This window comes from Oncorhynchus nerka, linkage group LG16, assembly GCF_034236695.1.
Source record: "Oncorhynchus nerka isolate Pitt River linkage group LG16, Oner_Uvic_2.0, whole genome shotgun sequence".
Classification (NCBI taxonomy): Eukaryota; Metazoa; Chordata; class Actinopteri; order Salmoniformes; family Salmonidae; genus Oncorhynchus; species Oncorhynchus nerka.
In genome coordinates, this window is record NC_088411.1 from 17,363,850 (window position 1) to 17,384,379 (window position 20,530).

At 41.6% G+C, this 20,530-nt stretch overlaps 1 protein-coding gene across 4 annotated transcripts in view; it reads right to left on the bottom strand.

Annotated features, from left to right (window-relative positions):
- The window catches only part of sap30bp (SAP30 binding protein), a 47,116-nt gene that overhangs the window by 12,964 nt on the left and 13,622 nt on the right, over positions 1-20,530 (bottom strand). For all 4 annotated transcript variants that reach the window (XM_029684882.1, XM_029684881.1, XM_029684880.1 and 1 more), the window contains exons 2-4: positions 10,558-10,676; positions 10,384-10,428; positions 5,248-5,290 (exon numbers count right to left, since the gene is read on the bottom strand). In XM_029684882.1, the coding sequence (XP_029540742.1) occupies positions 5,248-5,290; positions 10,384-10,428; positions 10,558-10,676 (207 nt within the window). The remainder of the gene's footprint in view (positions 1-5,247; positions 5,291-10,383; positions 10,429-10,557; positions 10,677-20,530) is intronic.

Here is a 20,530-nt window from a genome sequence, read left to right on the forward strand (position 1 = left end):
CAACCCTAGTCTGAAATCACAGCTCCCTCTAAACCACAAGAGGCCCCGCCCTGCATGATCACCTCTGACTATGCCTGCCTTAAGCTACTTCTGAATAACAGTAGCTTGAACAGGGGTTTGATATAGCAAGATAAGAGTATTTTCTTTGGAAAATTAAAGCGACCGTGCGTTAATATGAACACATTTTTTTGGAAGATGTTCAAAGTTTTTAAAGCAATAAATCAAATCGTATTTGTCACATACACATGGTTAGCAGATGTTAATGAGAGTGTAGCGAAATGCTTGTGCTTCTAGTTCCGACAATGCAGTAATAACCAACGAGTAATCTAACCTAACAATTTCACAACAATTACCTTATACACACACAAGTGTAAAGGAATTAAGAATATGTACATAAAAATATATGAATGAGTGATGGTACAGAACGGCATAGGCTAGAAGCAGTAGATGGTATCGGTTATATGAAATGAGTAATGTAGGGTATGTAAACATTATATGAAGTGGCATTGTTTGAAGTGGCTAGTGATACATTTTTCATCAATGTTTACATTATTAAAGTGGCTGGAGTTGAGTCAGTATGTTGGCAGCAGCCACTCAATGTTAGTGATTGCTGTTTAACAGTCTGATGGCCTTGAGATAGAAGCTGTTTTTCAGTCTCTCGGTCCTTGCTTTGATGCACCTGTACCGACCTTGCCTTCTGGACGATAGCGGGGTGAACAGGCAGTGGCTCGGGTGGTTGTTGTCCTTGATGATCTTTATGGCCTTCCTGTGACATCGGGTGGTGTAGGTGTCCTAGAGGGCAGGTAGTTTGCCCCCGGTGATGTGTTGTGCAGACCTCACTACCCTCTGGAGAGCCTTACGGTTGTGGGAGGAGCAATTGCCGTACCAGGCGGTGATACAGCCCGACAGGTTGCTATCGATTGTGCATCTGTAAAGGTTTGTGAGTGCTTTTGGTGACAAGCAGAATTTCTTCAGCCTCCTGAGGTTGAAGAGGCGCTGCTGCGCCTTCTTCACGATGCTGTCTGTGTGATGTGTACGCCGAGGAACTTAAAACTTACTACCCTCTCCACTACTGTCCCGTCGATGTGGATAGAGGGGTGCTCACTCTGCTGTTTCCTGAAGTCCACGATCATCTCCTTTGTTTTGTTTTGTTAAGTGTGAGGTTATTTTCCTGACACAACACTCCGAGGGCCCTCACCTCCTCCCTGTAGGCCGTCTCGTCGTTGTTGGTAATCAAGCCTACCACTGTAGTGTCGTCTGCAAACTTGATGATTGAGTTGGAGGCGTGCATGGCCACGCAGTCGTGGGTGAACATGGAGTACAGGAGAGGGCTCAGAACGCACCCTTGTGGGGCCCCAGTGTTGAGGATCAGCGGGGTGGAGATGTTACCTACCCTCACCATTTGGGGACGGCCCGTCAGAAAGTCCAGTACCCAGTTGCACAGGGCAGGGTCGAGACCCAGGGTTACCTTAGCTTTCTTGGGAACAGGAACAATGGTGGCCCTCTTGAAGCATGTGGGAACAGCAGACTGGGATAAGGATTGATTGAATGTGTACGTAAACACACTCGCCAGCTGGTCTGCGCATGCTCTAATATGGCAACTGCATGGGCTAGTCCAGAGTGTAGTCTACATTCAGCAGATACACACAGAGAAGCTGCAAAAATTGACATTGAACGGCAGGAAGGCAGACAGTGAGACAAACCGGCATTGAGAAAGGCAGTGAGACATGTGGAGGTCACTGCCAGATGACCAGAGCGGAAGCCGACAGAGCTCAAGGCTCATTCAACAGCCAGCCAGACAATTCAACTCCCACCATTAAACAGACAAAGCCCATCTTCATGCTGCTTGCTGGCCTGGCACTGTGTGAGACCTTTAGACCAGAACTCTGTGACATTTCCTCCTAACAGAAGCCGACCCAGTGGAACAGAACGGGCCCAGGGATGGAATGTGACAGTCTCAGGCCATGATGATGAGTCACATTTAAGACACTGGACAGTGGCTGTGTTTTTCAAAAAGCTTGTCAATTTCCCCATCTGTTTTGTTGGGAGTAATGTGGAGAAGGGGTGGGGTTGTACAAAGCATGTATGACATTCTATTTTGGCATTAGCAGGCTCTAGTATACACAGTAGAGGAAGTGAAGGTATGATGGGTACATACTACTGTTTTATGGCCTAACACTGTAGGGCAGTGTTTATCAGCCAGGGCCACTCCCTGTTCTCTCCTGCCGTCCTGCTGCTTTTGTTACACTCATATCCTGCCTGGCTCTGAGCACGCACGCACACACAAACGCGCGCGCACACACACACACACCTTCCGTCAGCTAATGCTGCACCAACGCCCACCGCTTGTGTACCTGCAAGTGAGTATAAGTTGACCACATGACTCACAGGCCCAACGGGTTTATGACCGTTTCCTGTGGCACATTTATAACCTGAATTACCCCGTCAGAAGACAAACAAAGACGTATTGTACTGCTTAGGGTTGGGCGATATCACGACAGCATCGTCTATCGCCGATGATTGATAGCCATCGTCGATTGTGAACTCGACTGGCGTTTTCACAGTGCACAGCAAGGACAAGTGACACATTCCTATTTGCTATAGACTATTTAAATAAATATGTTATATACAGAACGCAAGAGAATAATGTAGGCCAGACAGAGCGGAGAATTCCACCAAAGCAGAACAAAATGTCCAGTCAGAAAATATTGTTTCTCTCTCTCTGTCAGTTGCATGGGCATTAGGCTATAGCCTAAACCTTTTAATTTGTTTTTAGTTTTTATAAAACAGACAATTCTTAGCTATCCTTTGTCTAGCAGTTTTAAAAAACGTTGGCAATATTCCCTTCGCTCTCTCTCCATTCGATAGGCTATGAATATGACTTTGGGCTATAGGCTAACGTTACACTTTAAAACATTTTATACATGGCTTTTTCAACAATGAATGTAACAGAGTTCCATTTCAAAAAGTTGTTTGAATTGCCCCCAAAAAATGTAAGTAGCCAGAGGACTAATAATGAGAGAGAACAAACAAACAATATCAATAGCCTATAGAAAAATCTAAGTTTAATCAGGTTTAAGCTTATTAAGAAATAAATTATCCATACGGGGTCGGGAAATAAAATTTAAATAAATCACCGCATGAGGTTGAAAATAGGGGTGTGAATGTTAAAACAAAATCGAATCCCTAACTGAAGCAGTGTTTTTTTCTCCACAAAATAATGCATTTATCAAGATCATTAAGGGACATATCCAAGGTAAAACAAATGAAAAAGCACATAGTTTGCTGTCCTTTCAGCTGCTTGATGTGATTGTGTGTTAGCTTTAGTTGGCTAGCTAGCAAAGGAGAAGTAACGCTAGCCTAGCTATCCTCTATAACCATCTTATTGACCCGACAAATCAGCCAGTTGTTGCCTATTAATAAAATATTAAATCCTTATTTTTTAAGTTCTTGTCTTTCGTCATTATTGGGCCTCTGCTAGCTAGCTACATGCCAAGGATTTGTTTAGCAAAGAAACGTGGAATGAACAGAATGAACGAGTCAAAACATGAGAATATCATTAACGACCAGCCTATTTGGTTAGCAACTTCAGAACTAACTACTGGCTTTTGCCCAAACTATATAATTTGGTGGAAGGATGAAATAAACAGAATTGACTAATTTATGAAAACATGTCATTAATCCTTTTTCTTTAAATATGTTGGCAACCACTTTATAAAAGCAAAAAGCAATATACAACTTAATGTTGGCAAGCATCCACACCAGCAGACCGTTTATCATTCAGCAGTACACCTGTCAATCAACTGATCAACGCATCCTACTGCACACTGTAGGCCTATTAATAAGGTGGTACACCACAGACCACTCAGTGCTTTCAGGGTGAATTTATTGTCATAGTGACAACTGGTACTCGGGCCGAGCCAAATTCAGCTTATCTGGCCCAATTAACTGTTTCGTTTCAGGAGTAGGGCCATTTGGAGGTTATTTGGCAGGTGATGAAATGCCAATATCAAAACAACAAAAAACCTAAGAATTGTGATTTCTCACCTCCAAGTCATGGAATTTGCTAGGTCATTAAAAGCAAACATTTGAGACAGTCTCTGCAGTCCTATAGCTATCAGAGGGGGGTCCATAATTTAGAGAATCTATAAATGCACATTCACTTCCATAGCAGTTGTTCTAGGCTACCAGCATGCAAAATAAACATGCACATCCTCTTACAAAAAAATCACTGCTGTTAAAATGCAGTAAAACTGCATTACAATGAAATAATTGTTGCTTAATTAATGATATCTGGTAAGTTTTTACGTACATATTCTTTATCCCTTTACACTTGTGTGTATAAGGTAGTAGTTTTGGAATTGTTAGATTACTCGTTGGTTATTACTGCATTGTCAGAACTAGAAGCACAAGCATTTCGCTACACTCGCATTAACATCTGCTAACCATGTGTATGTGACCAATAAATTTGATTTGATTTTAACTACCAAAGAATATCAACAAATGTACACATGCGTCTACAAGCGGCTCTGCTCTGATCTAAAATGCATATCTAGGCTACTCTTCGATCATGGGTGATGGAAGAATAGCCCCCCGTGCCCTTAAAATAGAACAAGGCTTCTCAGATGCGCTCCTAAGCCTACAACACAATCACCAACTCAGTTAGAGTTGGGCTTTTTTTGCACTGAAAGGGGCTTTTATGTTGATTCAATCCCAATTTCAAAAGTTGATAGAAAATTGTTTAAAGCCAGAAAAAACAGTGTACATTTCAGTGAAGTTAAATCGCGTGCGTCTCTGAGCAGGCAATTCTGTTTCGGTTGGCCGCAGACCCCAGGTTGAGTACCCCTGGTATGTCAACGCTTTATGGGTACATAATCACGAATGGACATAGGTGGAATTCGCCCAACCCTAGTACTGCTAGCTATCTATAGCAGTTAATCATTATTTAGACCCCTCAAATGCAACTAGAGACCTCGAAGCCATTTCCACTGCACTTTTTCATTGTTCCTGTCTAACTGGGGATTTAGACTTGGGACACCAGGTGTGTGCAATTAATTATCAGGTAGAACATAAAACCAGCAGGCTCTGGACCTCACAGAGTAAGAGTTGAGAACCCCTGATTTAGACCATAGCATTATACATGTAACAGTCTGAGCATATAACGGCTGATGGCCGCAGTCTAAATATTTCACCCCAAGTTTGTATTGTGTCTGTGTCTTAAACACGTTTGTCTGTTTGTGTACTCACCGACCAACTCATTGGGGTCCTTCCTCTCTGCCTCTGGGATTTCCTGAAAAGAGAGAACACAGAGAAAGTAGGGAGGGGTTGAACGTCAGTCAAAGAACCATGCACGGTCCTGGATGTGAGGGTCAATATTGCCCGGCAGCATAACATCACTGTTGATAGAGATCAATTACCCCAATTATACCACTCGTTAACAGTTAACTATTAGAATAGGGTAATAGCAGCGGAATGGTCTGCAATAAGATATTAGTTTGTCAGCCATGGTGATGTGACAGGTCGGCCAAAACTGAATGAGGTTTCCTGATTATTTCAACTGTGCTTTATCTTTTTGGAAAAAATGTATATCAAAAACAGTCATTTGGCATAAGATTCCCTTCAGGGTATCATGGCAAACATGTGGCTACAGGAGTTTCAGGACATTCTTGTGAAAGCAGGGGCTTGGCAGGAGGTGGGGTGATGTGAGCTGCTTAGAAAATACGGCCTGTCCTCGCCAGAACTGTGGGCATAACACAGGTTCAGCAGAAAGAAACAGTGCTCCTATTCAGTGGCAATGGACACACACACACACACACACACACACACACACTGCCACCCAGTCACCTAGCAACTGCATGGACACATCCAAGAATTGTCTTGAAGAGGGCAGAGGGCCAAACTAAGTAGAACAATGGGAGGAGCGAGGAAGGGGAGGAAGGATATAGTGCAGACATGGCTTACCAGAGGGTCTTTTGAACCCCTGAATGAATTTCCATCTCACTGTAATGAATGACAGATTGACTGCATCACGACTCGTCACTGTGAGAGTTATTGATGCGTTTGAACGGTCTGTTCACACAGCTCAGACACCCATACTTATACCACAAGACGTGCCATTAGAGTTCTCTTCAGTCCCAAAGTCCAGAACAGAGGCTCGGAAAACCACAATACTACACTGAAAAAATATATAAAAACGCAACATGTAAAGTGTGTTGGTCCCATGTTTCATGAGCTGAGATAAAGAAATCCCCAAAGAAATATACATACGCACAAAAAGCATATTTCTCTTAATTTATTTAATTTGACTGATTTCCTTATATGAACTGTAACTCAGTAAAATCTTTGAAATTGTTGCATGTTGAGTTTATATTTTTGTTGAGTACACAGAGCCATGAACACATTGAACTCTTCCACATCAGGTAACCCAAGCTAGCACAGTAAAATCTGAGTAAAGAGAAGAAGAAAAAAAAACATGGCACACTGTGGACTGTGAAGATGCATCATTTTTGTATATCTTCACAGTCCACCCCACCCTCAGAACATCCTGCAGTTGAAGAAGTGATTGTGAAGGTCCTGGGCTGGCGTGGCTACACGTGGTCTGCGGTTGAGGCCAATTGGACGTACTGCCAAATTCTCTAAAAGAAATGTTGGAGGTGGCTTCTGGTAGAGAAATTAACATTACAATATCTGGAAACAGCTCTGGTGGACATTCCTGCAGTCAGCATGTCAATTGCATGCTCCCTCAAAACCTGATATCTGTGGCACTGCGTTGTGTGACAAAAGGGCACATTTTAGAGTAGCTCTTTATTGTCCCCAGCACAAGGTCCACCTGTGTAATGATCACGCTGTTTAATCAGCTTCTTGATATGCCACACCTGACAGGTGGATGGATTATCTTGACAAAGGAGAAACATGGATGTAATAAGCTTTTTGTGCGTATGGAACATTTCTAGGATCTTTTATTTCAGCTCATGAAACATGGGACCAACACTATACATGTTCCGTTTATATATTTTTGTTCAGTGTAAAACAATACAACAGGGATGTTGTGCATTATAGAAATGTACAATATTACAACACATTCAAAAAAATGACATAGTATGTATTGTAATATAGTACCTTTTATATGGTACATTTGTAATGGTGGAGCATTGCACATTTCTATAATGCCCAACGTCCTGTGACTACTTACACAGTAATTCTACTGACACAGAACATAGGCAGTACACTATAGTACATCGTTTCTCAACTTTTACTGTACCAATGACCAGTGGAATAGAGTCCTAGTCCTTTTTTAACCAGCTCATGACTTAGACAAATACAACATGTAAAAACACCACTGGAGACTCAACACTATAACTGTGCCTCTTGCCTCCCTGTTGTACAGCCTGTCTCTGCAACTCTACTGCTGTCACTCGGTCTTTAAAATGTGCAGTATTGTCACACAACACAATGCCACAGATGTCAAGTTTTGGGGGAGCGTGCAATTAGCATGCTGACTGCAGGAATGTCCACCAGAGCTGTTGCCAGAGAATGTCATGTTAATTTCTTTACTATAAGCAGCCTCTGTCATTTTAGAGAATTTGTCAGTAAATCCAAACGGCCACACAACCGCAGATCACGTGTATGACATTGTGTGGGTGAGCGGTTTGCTGATGTCAATGTTGTGAACAGAGTGCACCATGGTGGCGGTGGTGGTATGCAATGGGCAGGCATAAGCTACGGACAACGAACACAATTGCATTTTATTGATGGCAATTTGATACCATTCATCCGTTGCCATCACCTTATGTTTCAGCATGATGTACAACTCCATGTCGCAAGGATTTGAAAATGTCCCAGTTCTTCCATGGCCTGCATACTCACCAGATATGTCACCCATTGAGCATGTTTGGGGTGCTCTGTATTGACGTATACAGCAGCTTGTTCCAGTTTCTGCCAATATCCAGCAACGTCACACTGCCATTGAAGAGGAGTGGGATAACATTCCACAGCCTGATCTATGCAAAGAAAATGTGTCGCGACGCATGAGGCTAATGATGGTTACACCAGAGACTGACTGGTTATCTGTGACCAATAGATGCATATCTGTATTCCCAGTCATGTGAAATCCATAGATTAGGACTGAATGAATTTCATTCGACTGATTTCCTTACATGAACTATAACTCAGTAAAATATTTGAAATTGATGCACTTCAAATGTATATTGCTGTTCAGTATATTTACACTACCGTTCAAAAGTTTGGGGTGGCTTAGAAATTCATGTCGAAAGAAAAGCACATTTTTTTGTCCATTAAAATAACATCAAATTGATCAGAAATACAGAGTAGAAATTGATAATGTGGTAAATGACGATTGTAGCTGGAAACAGATGATTTTTAATGGAATATCTACATAGGCCCATTATCAGCAACCATCACTCCTGTGTTCCAATGGCACGTTGTGTTAGCTTATCCAAGTTAATAATTTTAAAAGGCTAATTGATCATTAGGGAAAAAATGCAATTATGTTAGCACAGCTGAAAATCAATTTGATGTTATTTTAAATTGACTTTTTTCTTCTTTTCTTTCAAAAACAAGAACATTTCTAAGTGACCCCAAACCTTTGAACGGTAATGTAGGGTACACTATTGTTTTGATGTGTTGTCTTGAACACGTTTGGACCCCAGGAAGAGTGGCAGCTGTCTTGGCAGCAGCTAATAAGGTTCCTAATAAAATACTAAAATACATTCAGCCAGAGAGAGAATTACAGCAACAGAACAGCGTGGCCAAACGGCCATTATTCTGGGTTACTGCGTCTTCACTATGGGCCAAACACAGGTCAAGGGGGTAGAGAGAGGGCAAGAGATACAATCAAACAACCCCCTTCTCTCAACCCTTACCCCACTCTGTCTCTGACACGATCAAGAGCCAAAATGTGATAACCAGGGCACGGACACATTTGGTGACAAGCCCTCCGCCCATCGTTTTCTCACTGAAAAAGGGGAGAGGCCGTGTTGGTTCTATGGTTCTTCTCATCTGTGGCATTAGCCCAAGCCCACCCCAAGCCTTTCAAAAGAAAGCAGGCCACAATGAAAGTATCCCAACATCTCCATTTTGTTATATAAATGAATCACCTCTATAAATCCATTCCACTATTACTGTTATATGACACAAAAGTACATCTATAACTCTGATATGGCATTTTAAGTCTTTCTCTATGAAAAAATGAATTATGAAATCCAATCTAATCAAAGCCATTGCATTTTCAGGCCATAAGTGAAAACAGCAGATTGATAAATCATGCCTGTGTAACCAACCAAGCTATTACTCAATAGTCTGGCTAAGAGTTGGAGACGAGTTTGAAAGAACTGCTACTCGTTTAACTCCCCTAGATTACCAGTAAGCAACGTTGAACTTTCACACGAGAGCTTTCTCCTAGATATCTCTTACAAAAACGAGCCTTGTCTAAACCAACTCTATATGACTAGAAAAAGACATAGGGAGTTCAGCTCTTAGGACAAAGTGGGGGTCAATGGTGTGGCTGACGAGGCATAACTCATAATAAATAGTGGGACTCCGGTGTATAGGGCAGCAGTAGCAAAATATAAACCAAACTCGTGGGAGTATAGTAGTAGTAGCCAGTGAAAACACCCCCCCCCCCTTTTGGCAGGTTCTGGATCAGTTTACCGCAACTCTACCTCTCTGACAGATACACATGCACACAACATCTCACCAGTCCTCCACCTCTCTACCTGACACCCCCCCCTGTTGTGGAATGCTATAGTTCTGCAGACATATTGCATTCATGGCCTGATCATAGAGTTGCTAATTGTCAGACCCACACAGGATACTATAGCATTATGTGGCCCAAGCCCTGTAATGATTGATTGTTTGAGCAGCATCAAGCCCTCCTGATCTGCATCAATCACTGTGGCAGGAACTGGAATATAGTCCATCGAACACACTGTTCCAACTCATACACTGACTGCTGCACTATCAGGGTGGGGCTGGCTAAGGGTCCAACCCTGCTCACTTCACTATTGAAAACGGTATGCACCTTTAAATGCCACATCTTGATCAAGCTTGGTCTTATTGGTGCGGATTTAACATGACTATAATTCAAAATTTATATGCAAAGGATTTTCATCCAGTGTGCACAAACAAGCTATACTTAACTTGAAATAATGGATGTTGTTTATTCTGCTCTATACTGGTATCGGTGAATAGAGACAAAACATTATAGCTCAACACTACCACCTAGTGGCACTACCATCATTTGAACAAAATCCTTGCTTTTCTTTGCACCCCCAGAGACAATGTTGGTTAGCCCCATGAACCCCTAACAAACATTTCACAAGTACAACCCATACCAAAATCGGGGGGGGGGGGGGGGTTAAATACCTTATAATCATCTGTGTCTCCGCCCTCATCAGACTCTTCCATGTCCTAATGGAGACAAGAATGCAAATGGTTAACAGTGTGACCACACACACTCATACATGCACCGCTGACAAATAACTCTAGCAGGGTGCTGTGGGAAAGAGACCGACTAAATTAGAAAGAGAAAGAACTGACTGAGTTACGCGAGCTCTCCCCACTGTCCTCGTCTCCAGATGCCTTGTCGTCGCCATCCTCAATCCGGCTAATGTCGTCCTCTCCATAGGCAGCAGACACCAGACCTACTCCATGGCCCTCTGCAGAATGACAGAGCTTGGTTATCAGGTTGGAAACACAGCAGCATTCAGTTTGCCCGGCTTCCTGACCTAATATCAAGCGGAGATTGGTTAGCCTCTATTCTTTGACATTTTTGTAATGCTGGTGCCTTGTATAACAAGTACCTATAATAAAAACAGTTTTTTCAACTTACTCTACTGGTTGGTCATTATGCCAATAGATATTTTAGACAAACATATCTACATGAAAGTACTATTGATCTGTTTCCTCCCCTGGCAATGCCTGTCTGATTTATATCACCTGACGCATGGGCAAAGCCATGTTAACAGCTGAACGAGCTCAGCAAAGGTTAATCCGGTATCCTTGTGACATCCCTACCCTACCCTAACCATAACCCTTACCTAACCCTAACTATTTTAAAATGTGAACTTCAAAGTGGGTTAGGGATGTCCCAAGGACCCCCGGATAGCAATTTTACTTGTCACATATGCCGAATACAACAAATGTAGACTTTACTGTGAAATGTTTACTTACGAGCCCAACTTACTTTACTTCCCAACAATGCAGTTAAAAAGTAGGAAACATTTGCTGAAAAAAAAAAGCAACTAATAACAAAATAACGAGACTATATAATACAAGGAGTGATGTACTGGGCCATATGCACTACCCTGTCGGTCAGATGCCAAGCAGTGATGCAGCCAGTCAAGATGCTCTCGATACTGCAGCTGTAGAACTTTGAGGATCTGAGTGCCCATGCCAAATCTTTTTAGCCTCCTGAGGGGGGAGAGGCATTGTCATACCCTCTTCACAACTGTGTTGGTGTGTTTGGACCATGTTAGGTCCTTAGTGATGTGGACACAGGAACTTGAAGCTCTCAACCCGATCCCTACAGCCCCTCCCAATAGGCGGTCTCATCGTCGCCTGTAATCAGGTCTACTTCCGCTGTGTTGTCGCCAAACTTAATGATGGTGTTGCGCAGCTAAACAGTCGTGGGTAAACATGAAGTACAGGAGGGGATTAAGTACACCTGAGGGCACCGTGTTGTGTCAGCGTGGCGGATGTGTTGCCTACCCTCACCACCTGGGGTCGGCCCGTCAGGAAGCCCAGGATCCAGTTGCAGAGGGAGGTGTTCAATCCCAGGGTCCTTAGCTGACACAACACGGTGCCCTCAGGTGTACGTGCTTAATCCCCTCCTGTACTTCATGTTTACCCACGACTGCTTAGCTGCGCAACACCATCGATGTTTGCACAACATTATTACAGTACACCTGTGGTAAATTCAATTGATTGGACATTTGGAACCACCAAGACTGAGCAATCTGGGGAGAAGGGCCTTGGTCAGGGAGGTGACCAAGAACCAGATGGTCACACTGACAGAGCTCCTCTGAGGAGATGGAAGAACCTACCAGAAGGACAACCATCTCTGCAGCACTCCACCCATTAGGCATTTATGGTAGAGTGGCCAGACAGAAGACAGTACTTAGTAAAAGGTGCGACAGCCCGCTTGGAGTTTGCCAAAAGACACCTAAAGGACTCTCAGACCATGAGAAACAAGAGTCGCTGGTCTGATGAAACCATCTCTGAAGTAGCTGTGCAGCAACGCTCCTCCTCCAACCTGACAGAGCTTGAGGATATGTAGAGAAGAAATGGGAGAAACGACCAAATACAGGCATGACAAGCTTGTAGCGTCATACCCAAGCAGAATCGAGGCTGTAATCACTGCCAACGGTGCTTCAACAAAGTACTGAATTTACTGATGTAAATAATTAATTTCTGTTTTTCATTATGGGTTAGTGTGTGTAGATTGATGAGGGGGGAAAAAAAGTCATACATTTTAGAGTAAGGCTGTAATGTAACAAAAATATGGAAACAGTTATGGGGTCTAAATACTTTCCAAATGCACTGTACATTAAATGGTTTGTTAGGATGGTAAATATATACTGAACAAAAAGTAGTTTTCCATGTTATTTAATCAAGAAAAATATTACATTTGATGTGGATGTTGTGTCTTTGCCCATAACTTTGCACCTTTTGATGTAAATGTTTGAGGACGGGTTTTTTGTTCGTTCTTTCTGTATTCCATTAAAATGACAATCGCATAGAATGGGACAAGGCAACAACTCTTACAATTCCAACTATTGAATCCAGCAAAACACTGTTCTTCATTATATTGCCTAAGTTGAGATGCTGAATTTATTTTTGCCGGTACACACTTTCAGCATTTGTCCATTTCAACACTGCCATGCAGCGTGATATGGGCTAAAGAAATCTAGGCCTCGTTAATTGAACTGTTGGAATGATGGAAATATGATACTTTTTCTAATCTTATAGTTGGAACATAGTGGGCAGCAAGTTGAATACATTGTTGTTTGACATGACAACAAATTAATAAGAAATGATTGACAGGGTAGGAACCAAAGTCTGTCAGTGTTTCCAGGTGACCCTAATTAGATGTTGCATTACATATGTTCATACTTCATGTAGCTAGCTAGCCAGCCAACATATTCATGCTTTGCCTATTCCTCTCTGATAAGATGTTGCACAAACATGCATACCTAGGCCTACACCAGCACTGGTACCAGGCAGTATTAGATAACTATATACATTTTCTCTGACTCTTAGTACATTTAGCAAGCTAGCTAGCCTGCTAACTTGCGATTAGCATTAGCAGGCGAACACATTTTAGCAACACCTTGCTAAGAAAAGACAAACTAGCAACCAGTAGTTTGCAGACCGTAAGATACAGAAATAAAGTGTAATTATAGAACTCTTGTGGAAAGCAGCATGTCAACAACATTCTTGCATCCATCTGACCATTTGGAGTGGACGGCAAGGAAGTGCTCTCTCCTTGAGTGACAGGGCTTATTGTGTTTAGCAGCATGCAGCAGCAAGAGTGAGATGACTCAAGAAGCAAAGGGCTTAAACTATCAAAAATGACATATGCACTGGAGATGCGCATCACATTTAACAAATCAAACATTGAAACACCATTATAGAAGGTCAAGTAAAAACTCAAATCGGTCCTTGCATCAATACCGTTATATAGTCAAATGTGGTATACCGCCCAGCCCTGGTCAGGGAGAGATCTACAATATCAGTAAAGACACTTGCCAGCTGGTCTGCGCATGCTACGAGTACACATCCTAGTAATCCGTCTGGCCCTGCAGCCTTGAGAATGTTAACCTGTTTAAAAGGTCATACTCACATCGGCTACAGAGTGTGATAACACCGTAGTCTGGAACAGCTGGTGCACACATGCATGGTTCAGTGTTGCTAGCATCGAAGCGAGCTTGGAAGGCATTTAGCTCATCTGGTAGGCTTTGCAGCTGGCTTTCCCTTTGTAACATGCCAACAACAAATACTGACACTACCAAGTATAACTGAACAAATTATGAAAGACAAGCATTAGAATTTTGAAATTCTGAAAAGTGGAGCGCGGAAAAGGTGTAAAAATGGTTGTATATCAACAATGACAAGCCACCGGGGTCTGACAACTTGGATGGAAAATTACTGAGGATAATAATGGACGATATTGCCACTCCTATTTCCCATATCTTCTAAGCCTACAATGAACTATGTGCCCTAAGGCCTGGAGAGAAGTCATTCCGCTATCCAAGAATAGTAAAGCCACCCTTACTGGTTCAAATAGCCGACCAAATCAACCTGTTACCAACCCGTAGTAAACTTTTGGGAAAATTGTGTTTGACCAGATACAATGCTATATTACAGTAAACAAATTGAGACTTTCAGCACGCAGATAGGGAAGGACATTCAACATGAAGGCACTTACACAAATAACTGATGATTGGTTGAGAGAAATTGATAATAAAAAAGATTGTGGGAGCTGTTTTGTTAGACTTCAGTGCAGCTTTTGACATTATCGATCATAGTCTGTTGCTGGAGAAACGTATGTGTTGTGGATAAAGAGTTACCTGTCGAACAGAGGGTGTTCTTTAATAGAATCATGTCTAACATAATCCAGATAGAATCAGGAATTCCCCAGGGCAGCCATCTAGGCGACTTTTAAAAATCTTTATTAATGACATGCCACTGGCTTTGAGTAAAGCAAATGTATGCAAATAAAGCAAATGTATGCAAATGACAACCCTGTACATGTCAGCTACTACAGCGAGTGAAATTACTTCACTTAAAGAGCTAGTCAGTTTCAGAATGGGTGGCAAGACAAATTGGTCCTAAACATTTCAAAAACGAAAAAGTATTTGGGACAATTCATTGGCTAAACCCTAGTTCTCAACTAAATCATGTTAGGAGTAATGTGGAAATGGAGCACGTTGAGGTGACTAAACAGTTTGGAGTAACCCTGGGTTGTAAACTGTCATGGTCAAAATATTTTGATGCAACAGTAGATACAACGGGAAGAAATCTGTCCATAATAAAGAGCTGCTCAGTCTACTTACCAACATCAACAAGGCATAACCTACAGGCCCTAGTTGTGTCACACCTGGACTACTGTCAAGTCATGTGGTCAGGTGCCACAAAGAGGGACTTTGGGAAAATTGTATTTTTTCTAAAACAGGGCAGCAAGATTGGCCCTTAAAAGTACAGAGCGCTTACATTAATAATATGCATGTCAATCTCTCATGACTCAAAGTAGAGGAGAGATCGACATCATCACTACTTGGTTTTGTAAGAAGTATTGACATGCTGAATGCACCGTTTAAACTAGCAGCACACAGTTCGGACACCCATGCATACCCCACAAGACATGCTATGGCTACATGAAACTATTCCATATCAAGTAACTGATGCAAGCAGTAGAATCAGATTTTTAAAAACAAAAATACACCTTAGGGAACAGCAGGGACTGTGATGGGACACATACACACATGGATTTTGTATTGCAGATACATTCAAAGTATTCAGACCCCACTTTTTCCACATTGTTACATTACAGCCGTATTCTAAAATTGATTAAATAGTTCCATAACTGTTAATTTTTTCCTAAATTTATTATAAATAAACTGAAATATCACATTTACATAAGTATTCAGATCTTTTCCTCAGTACTTTGTTGAAGCACCGAGTCTTCTTGGATATGATGCTACAAGCTTAGCACAACTGTATTTGGGGAGTTTCTCCCATTCTTCTCAGCAGATCCTTTCGAGCTCGGTCAGGTTGGATGGGGAGAGTAGCTGCACAGCTATTTTCAGGTCTCTCCAGAGATATTCGATCGGGTTTAAGTCCAGGCTCTGGCTGGGCCACTCAAAGATATTCAGAGACTTGTCCCGAAGCCACGACTGCATTGTCTCAGCTGTGTGCTTAGGGTTGTTGTCCTGTTGGGAGGTGAACCTTCTCCTCAGTCTGAGGTCATGAGCACGCCGGAGCAGATTTTCATCAAGTATCTCTTTGTACTTTGCTTAGTTCATCTTTCTCTTAATCCTGACTAGTCTCCCAGTCCCTGCAGCTGAAAACATCCCCACAGCATGATGCTGCCACCACAAAGCTTCACCGTAGGGATGGTTCCAGGTTTCCTCCAGATGTGACGCTTGGCATTCAGGACAAAGAGTTCAATCTTGGTTTCATCAGACCAGAGAATCTTGTTTCTCATGGTCTGAGAGTCTTTGGGTGTGTTTTGCCAAACTCCAAGTGGGCTGTCATGTGCCTTTTAATGAGGAGTGGCTTCTTTCTGGCCACTCTACCACAAAGGCCTAATTGGTGGAGTGCTGCAGAGATGGTTGTCCTTCTGGAAGGTTCTCCCATCTCCACAGTGGAACTCCGGAGCTCTGTCAGAGTGACCTCCCTGACCAAGTACTTCCCCCTCGATTGCTCAGTTTGGACAGGCGGCCAGCTCTAGGAAGAGTCTTGGTCGTTCCAAACTTCTTCCATTTACGGATGATGGTGGCCACTGTGTTCTTGGGGATCTTCAATGCTGCAGAAATGTTTTGGTACTTTCCCCCCATATCTGTGCCACAACCAAATATGTGACTTGACAAAATCCTGAGCTCAAGTTCGAGTCTCATAGCAAAGGGGGTGAATACTTATGTAAATAAGGCATTTTTTTTATATACATTTGCAAACATTTCTAAAAATCTGTTTTCACTTTGTCATTATGTGGTATTGTGTGTAGATTTAGAGGGGGGAAATAATTGTATACATTATAGAATAATGCTGTAATGTACCTAAATGTGGGACAAAAGGGAAAGGGTCTGAATACTTTCCAAATGCATTGTACGTGGTAGTAGAGTAGTGGCCTGAGGGCACACAATGTGTTGTGAAAAGTGTTATGAAATGTAATATTTTTTATTGTATCTAACTGCCAGAATGTTGCTGGACGCCAGGAAGAGTAGCTGTTGCCTTGGCTTACAGTTTGGTACCTTCAACACATCAATACTTCACACAAAGACCAATCGTGATGCAGTCAATCTCTTCCCAACTTTGACCCAGGAGACTGACTGACACTTTTCCTCCGTCTACATTTAAGTGTGATACGTGCTGCTTTGTTCTGGACCAACTGCAATGTATTGTCATAAGTTATTCATAAAAACATTTAATTTAAAATGTCCTTAATTGCCTTACTGTTGGCAACCGGTTTATAAAAGCAATAAGGCACCTCGGGGGTTTGTGGCATAAGGCCTATACCACGGCTAAGGGCAGTATCCAGGCACTCCGCGTTGTGCATAAGAACAACCCTATTTTGGCCATATACCACACCCCCCTGGGCCTTAATGGTTAAGTACACCATTCCTGGAAGCTGAAAATATCCCAGTTCTTCCATAGCCTGCATACTCAGACATATAAACATTGAGCATGTTTGGGATGCTCTGGATTGACAGAGTGGTCCAGTTCCCGCCAATATCCAACAACTTTGCACAGCCATTGAAGAGTAGTGGGACAACATTCCCCAGGCCACAATCAACAGCCTGATCAACTCTAAGTGAAGGAAATGTGTCATGCTGCATGAGGCAAATATTTGTCACACCAGATACTGATTCTGATCCACACCCCTACTACTGTTTTTTTTTTTTATGTGACCAACAGATACATATCACTATTCTCAGTCATGTGAAATCAATCGATTAGGGACTAATACATTTATTTAAATTGACCGATTTCCTTATGAACTCAGTAAAATCTTTGAAATTGTTGCATGTTGCATTTATATTTTTGTTCAGTGTAGTATGGTCTACAGCGTATCATAAGGTATTCTAACTCAGGTGAGCAGAACCTCGAGACCACCTTAATATTAGAGATCGCACACCACCTGTTAACAGAGATTCCCTCGTCCTTGTTCAGCCTCTCAGTTCTTCAGATCACGTAGCTAGCTCGTCCAGTTTATTCTCCAGTTATTGCACATGTCAAGAGAACAGAGGGTAGAGGCGTTTTATCCACTCGTCGACGTAGTCTTGTCAGCAAGTTTCAATATTGCATGCGCCAGGTGGACAAATTAACAGTGAGAGCCATGCACAAAAACAAACGCTTTGAAAACCTGTCAATATTTTGCCAAAAATTTCCAAACGGCATAAGAACAAACATAGCGGACAACCGGTACAGTCAATTTGGTTGTATAGATAAGTATACCTTCAAATGAGCATTTATTGAACATTCTGACTTGTAAAGCTGCCGCCATAGAATTAGGAATTTGAATACTAGAATGGACATTAACCCAATAATGGTCAGCCATGTTGGTCAGGGAGTTTTTCAACAATGTCTAAAAATCAACACCCGCCAAATGAGCATAGATTTTGGAATTGCCGTGTAAGATGCCATGTTGGTGGGTGGTCAGGGTTCCACAGTGCAAGCATTTCACTTGCATTTGCGAATAACAATATTTAGAAGTCATGTACACATTTATGGCAAAATAAATTCTGCACTAGTTTGTGTTACTGTATTTTTGTTTCATAGCTTATAAAACAAAAAACATTTTTTAAATATATACATACACACATATACATATATGACATACACCTTAGCCAAATACATTTAAACTCAGTTTTTCACAATTCCTGACATTTAATCCTAGTAAAAATTCCCAGTTTTAGGTCAGTTATTTTATTTTAAGAATATAAAATGTCAGAAAAATAGTAGAAAGAATGATTTATTTCAGCTTTAATTTCCTTCATCACATTCCCAGTGGGTCAGACGTTTACGTACACTCCATTAGTATTTGGTAGCATTGCCTTTAGATTGTTTAACCTCTCTAGGGTAGGAGGCAGCATTCGGAATTTTGGATGAAAAGCATGCCCAAATTAAACGGCCTGTTACTCGGGCCCAGAAGATATGATATGCATATAACTGGTAGATTTGGATAGAAAACACTCTAAAGTTTCCAAAACTGTTAAAATAGTGTCTGAGTATAACAGAACTAATTTAGCAGGCGAAAACCTGAGCATTTTATAAATATGACACTGTGGTTGGTTTAACAAGAAGTTAATCTTTAAACCCATGTCAAATATGTTTTGTTTTCTGAATTTTTATAATGAGCATTTCTGTAATTGAATTTGGCGCTCTGCAACCTCACTGGATGTTGGCCAGATGGGACGCTAGTTTACATTGGCGCGTTACATGCAGTAATGTTTTGATTCCAAAACATCCGGTGATTTTGCAGATAGCCACATCAAATCCCAGAAATACTCATAATAAACATTGATAAAAGATACAAGTGTTATTCACAGAATTAAACATAGACTTCTCCTTAACTAGTTGCTCCTACCCTCTACTTTTTTGAACATTTTGTTAAAAATCGCGCAACATTTCAGCGCCCTGCTACTCATGCCAGGAATATAGTACGTTCATATGGTTAGAATGTGTGGATAGGAAACCCTCGGACGTTTTTAAAACTGGTTAAATCACGACTGTGGCTATAACATAACGTGCGTTACATCGGAAAGCGCAGGAAAACCTGATCACAGAAAATGGAAATAAATATCCTTGCGCCACTTCCAGCAATTGTTAACAGTGAGCCGAATTAGATAAGACCGAGCATTCAACTCCCACAGCATCCCCATGTTGTCTAGAGTCTTGTGAATTGAATCATCTTTGATTCTTGGTTGAACCGAAACAGGGGCACCACTTACCTCCAGTCTCCGCCCAGATCATTCCGGAAGAGCTCTCTCGTGAATTTTTTTCCAAGACGACAGCTAATGATTTTTACATCGCCTACGGATGATTTTTATCGCTTATTAACGTTTACTAATACCTAAAGTAGCATTACAAACGTATTTCGAAGTGTTTTGTGAAAGTTTATCGTCTACTTTTTGAATTTTTAAAAATGACGTTACGTTGTGAAATCGCTGTTTTTTTCGTTTATCACACAGTCTACATATAACGATATCTTGGCTTTATATGGCCCGATTTAATCGAAATAAAGACCCAATAGTGTTTATGGGACATCTAGGAGTGCCAACAAAGAAGATGGTGAAAGGTAATGACTGTTTTCTATTTTATTGTGCGGTTTGTGTAACGCCGAAATGCTAATTATTTTGTTTACGTCCCCTGCTGTGCTTTTGTGTTGTAGTGTATTGGTGCATGCTATCAGATAATAGCTTCTCATGCTGTCGCCGAAAAGCATTTTAAAAATCTGACTTGTTGCCTGGATTCACAACGAGTGTAGCTTTAATTTGATACCCTGCATGTGTATTTTAATGAACTTTTGAGTTTTAACTAATACTATTAGCATTTAGCGTAGCGCATTTGCATTTCCAGAGCTCTAGTTGGGACGCAAGCGTCCCAAGTAGAAGCAAGAGGTTAATGCAACCGCTGTGTCAGATGTCAAAAAAAACTTTACGGAAAAAGCATAATCTGAGTACGGCACTCAGAGCCCAATCCAGTCAAAGAAATATCCACCATGTTGGAGTCAACAGAAGTTAGAAATAACATTATAAATATTCACTTACCTTTGATGATCTTCATCAGA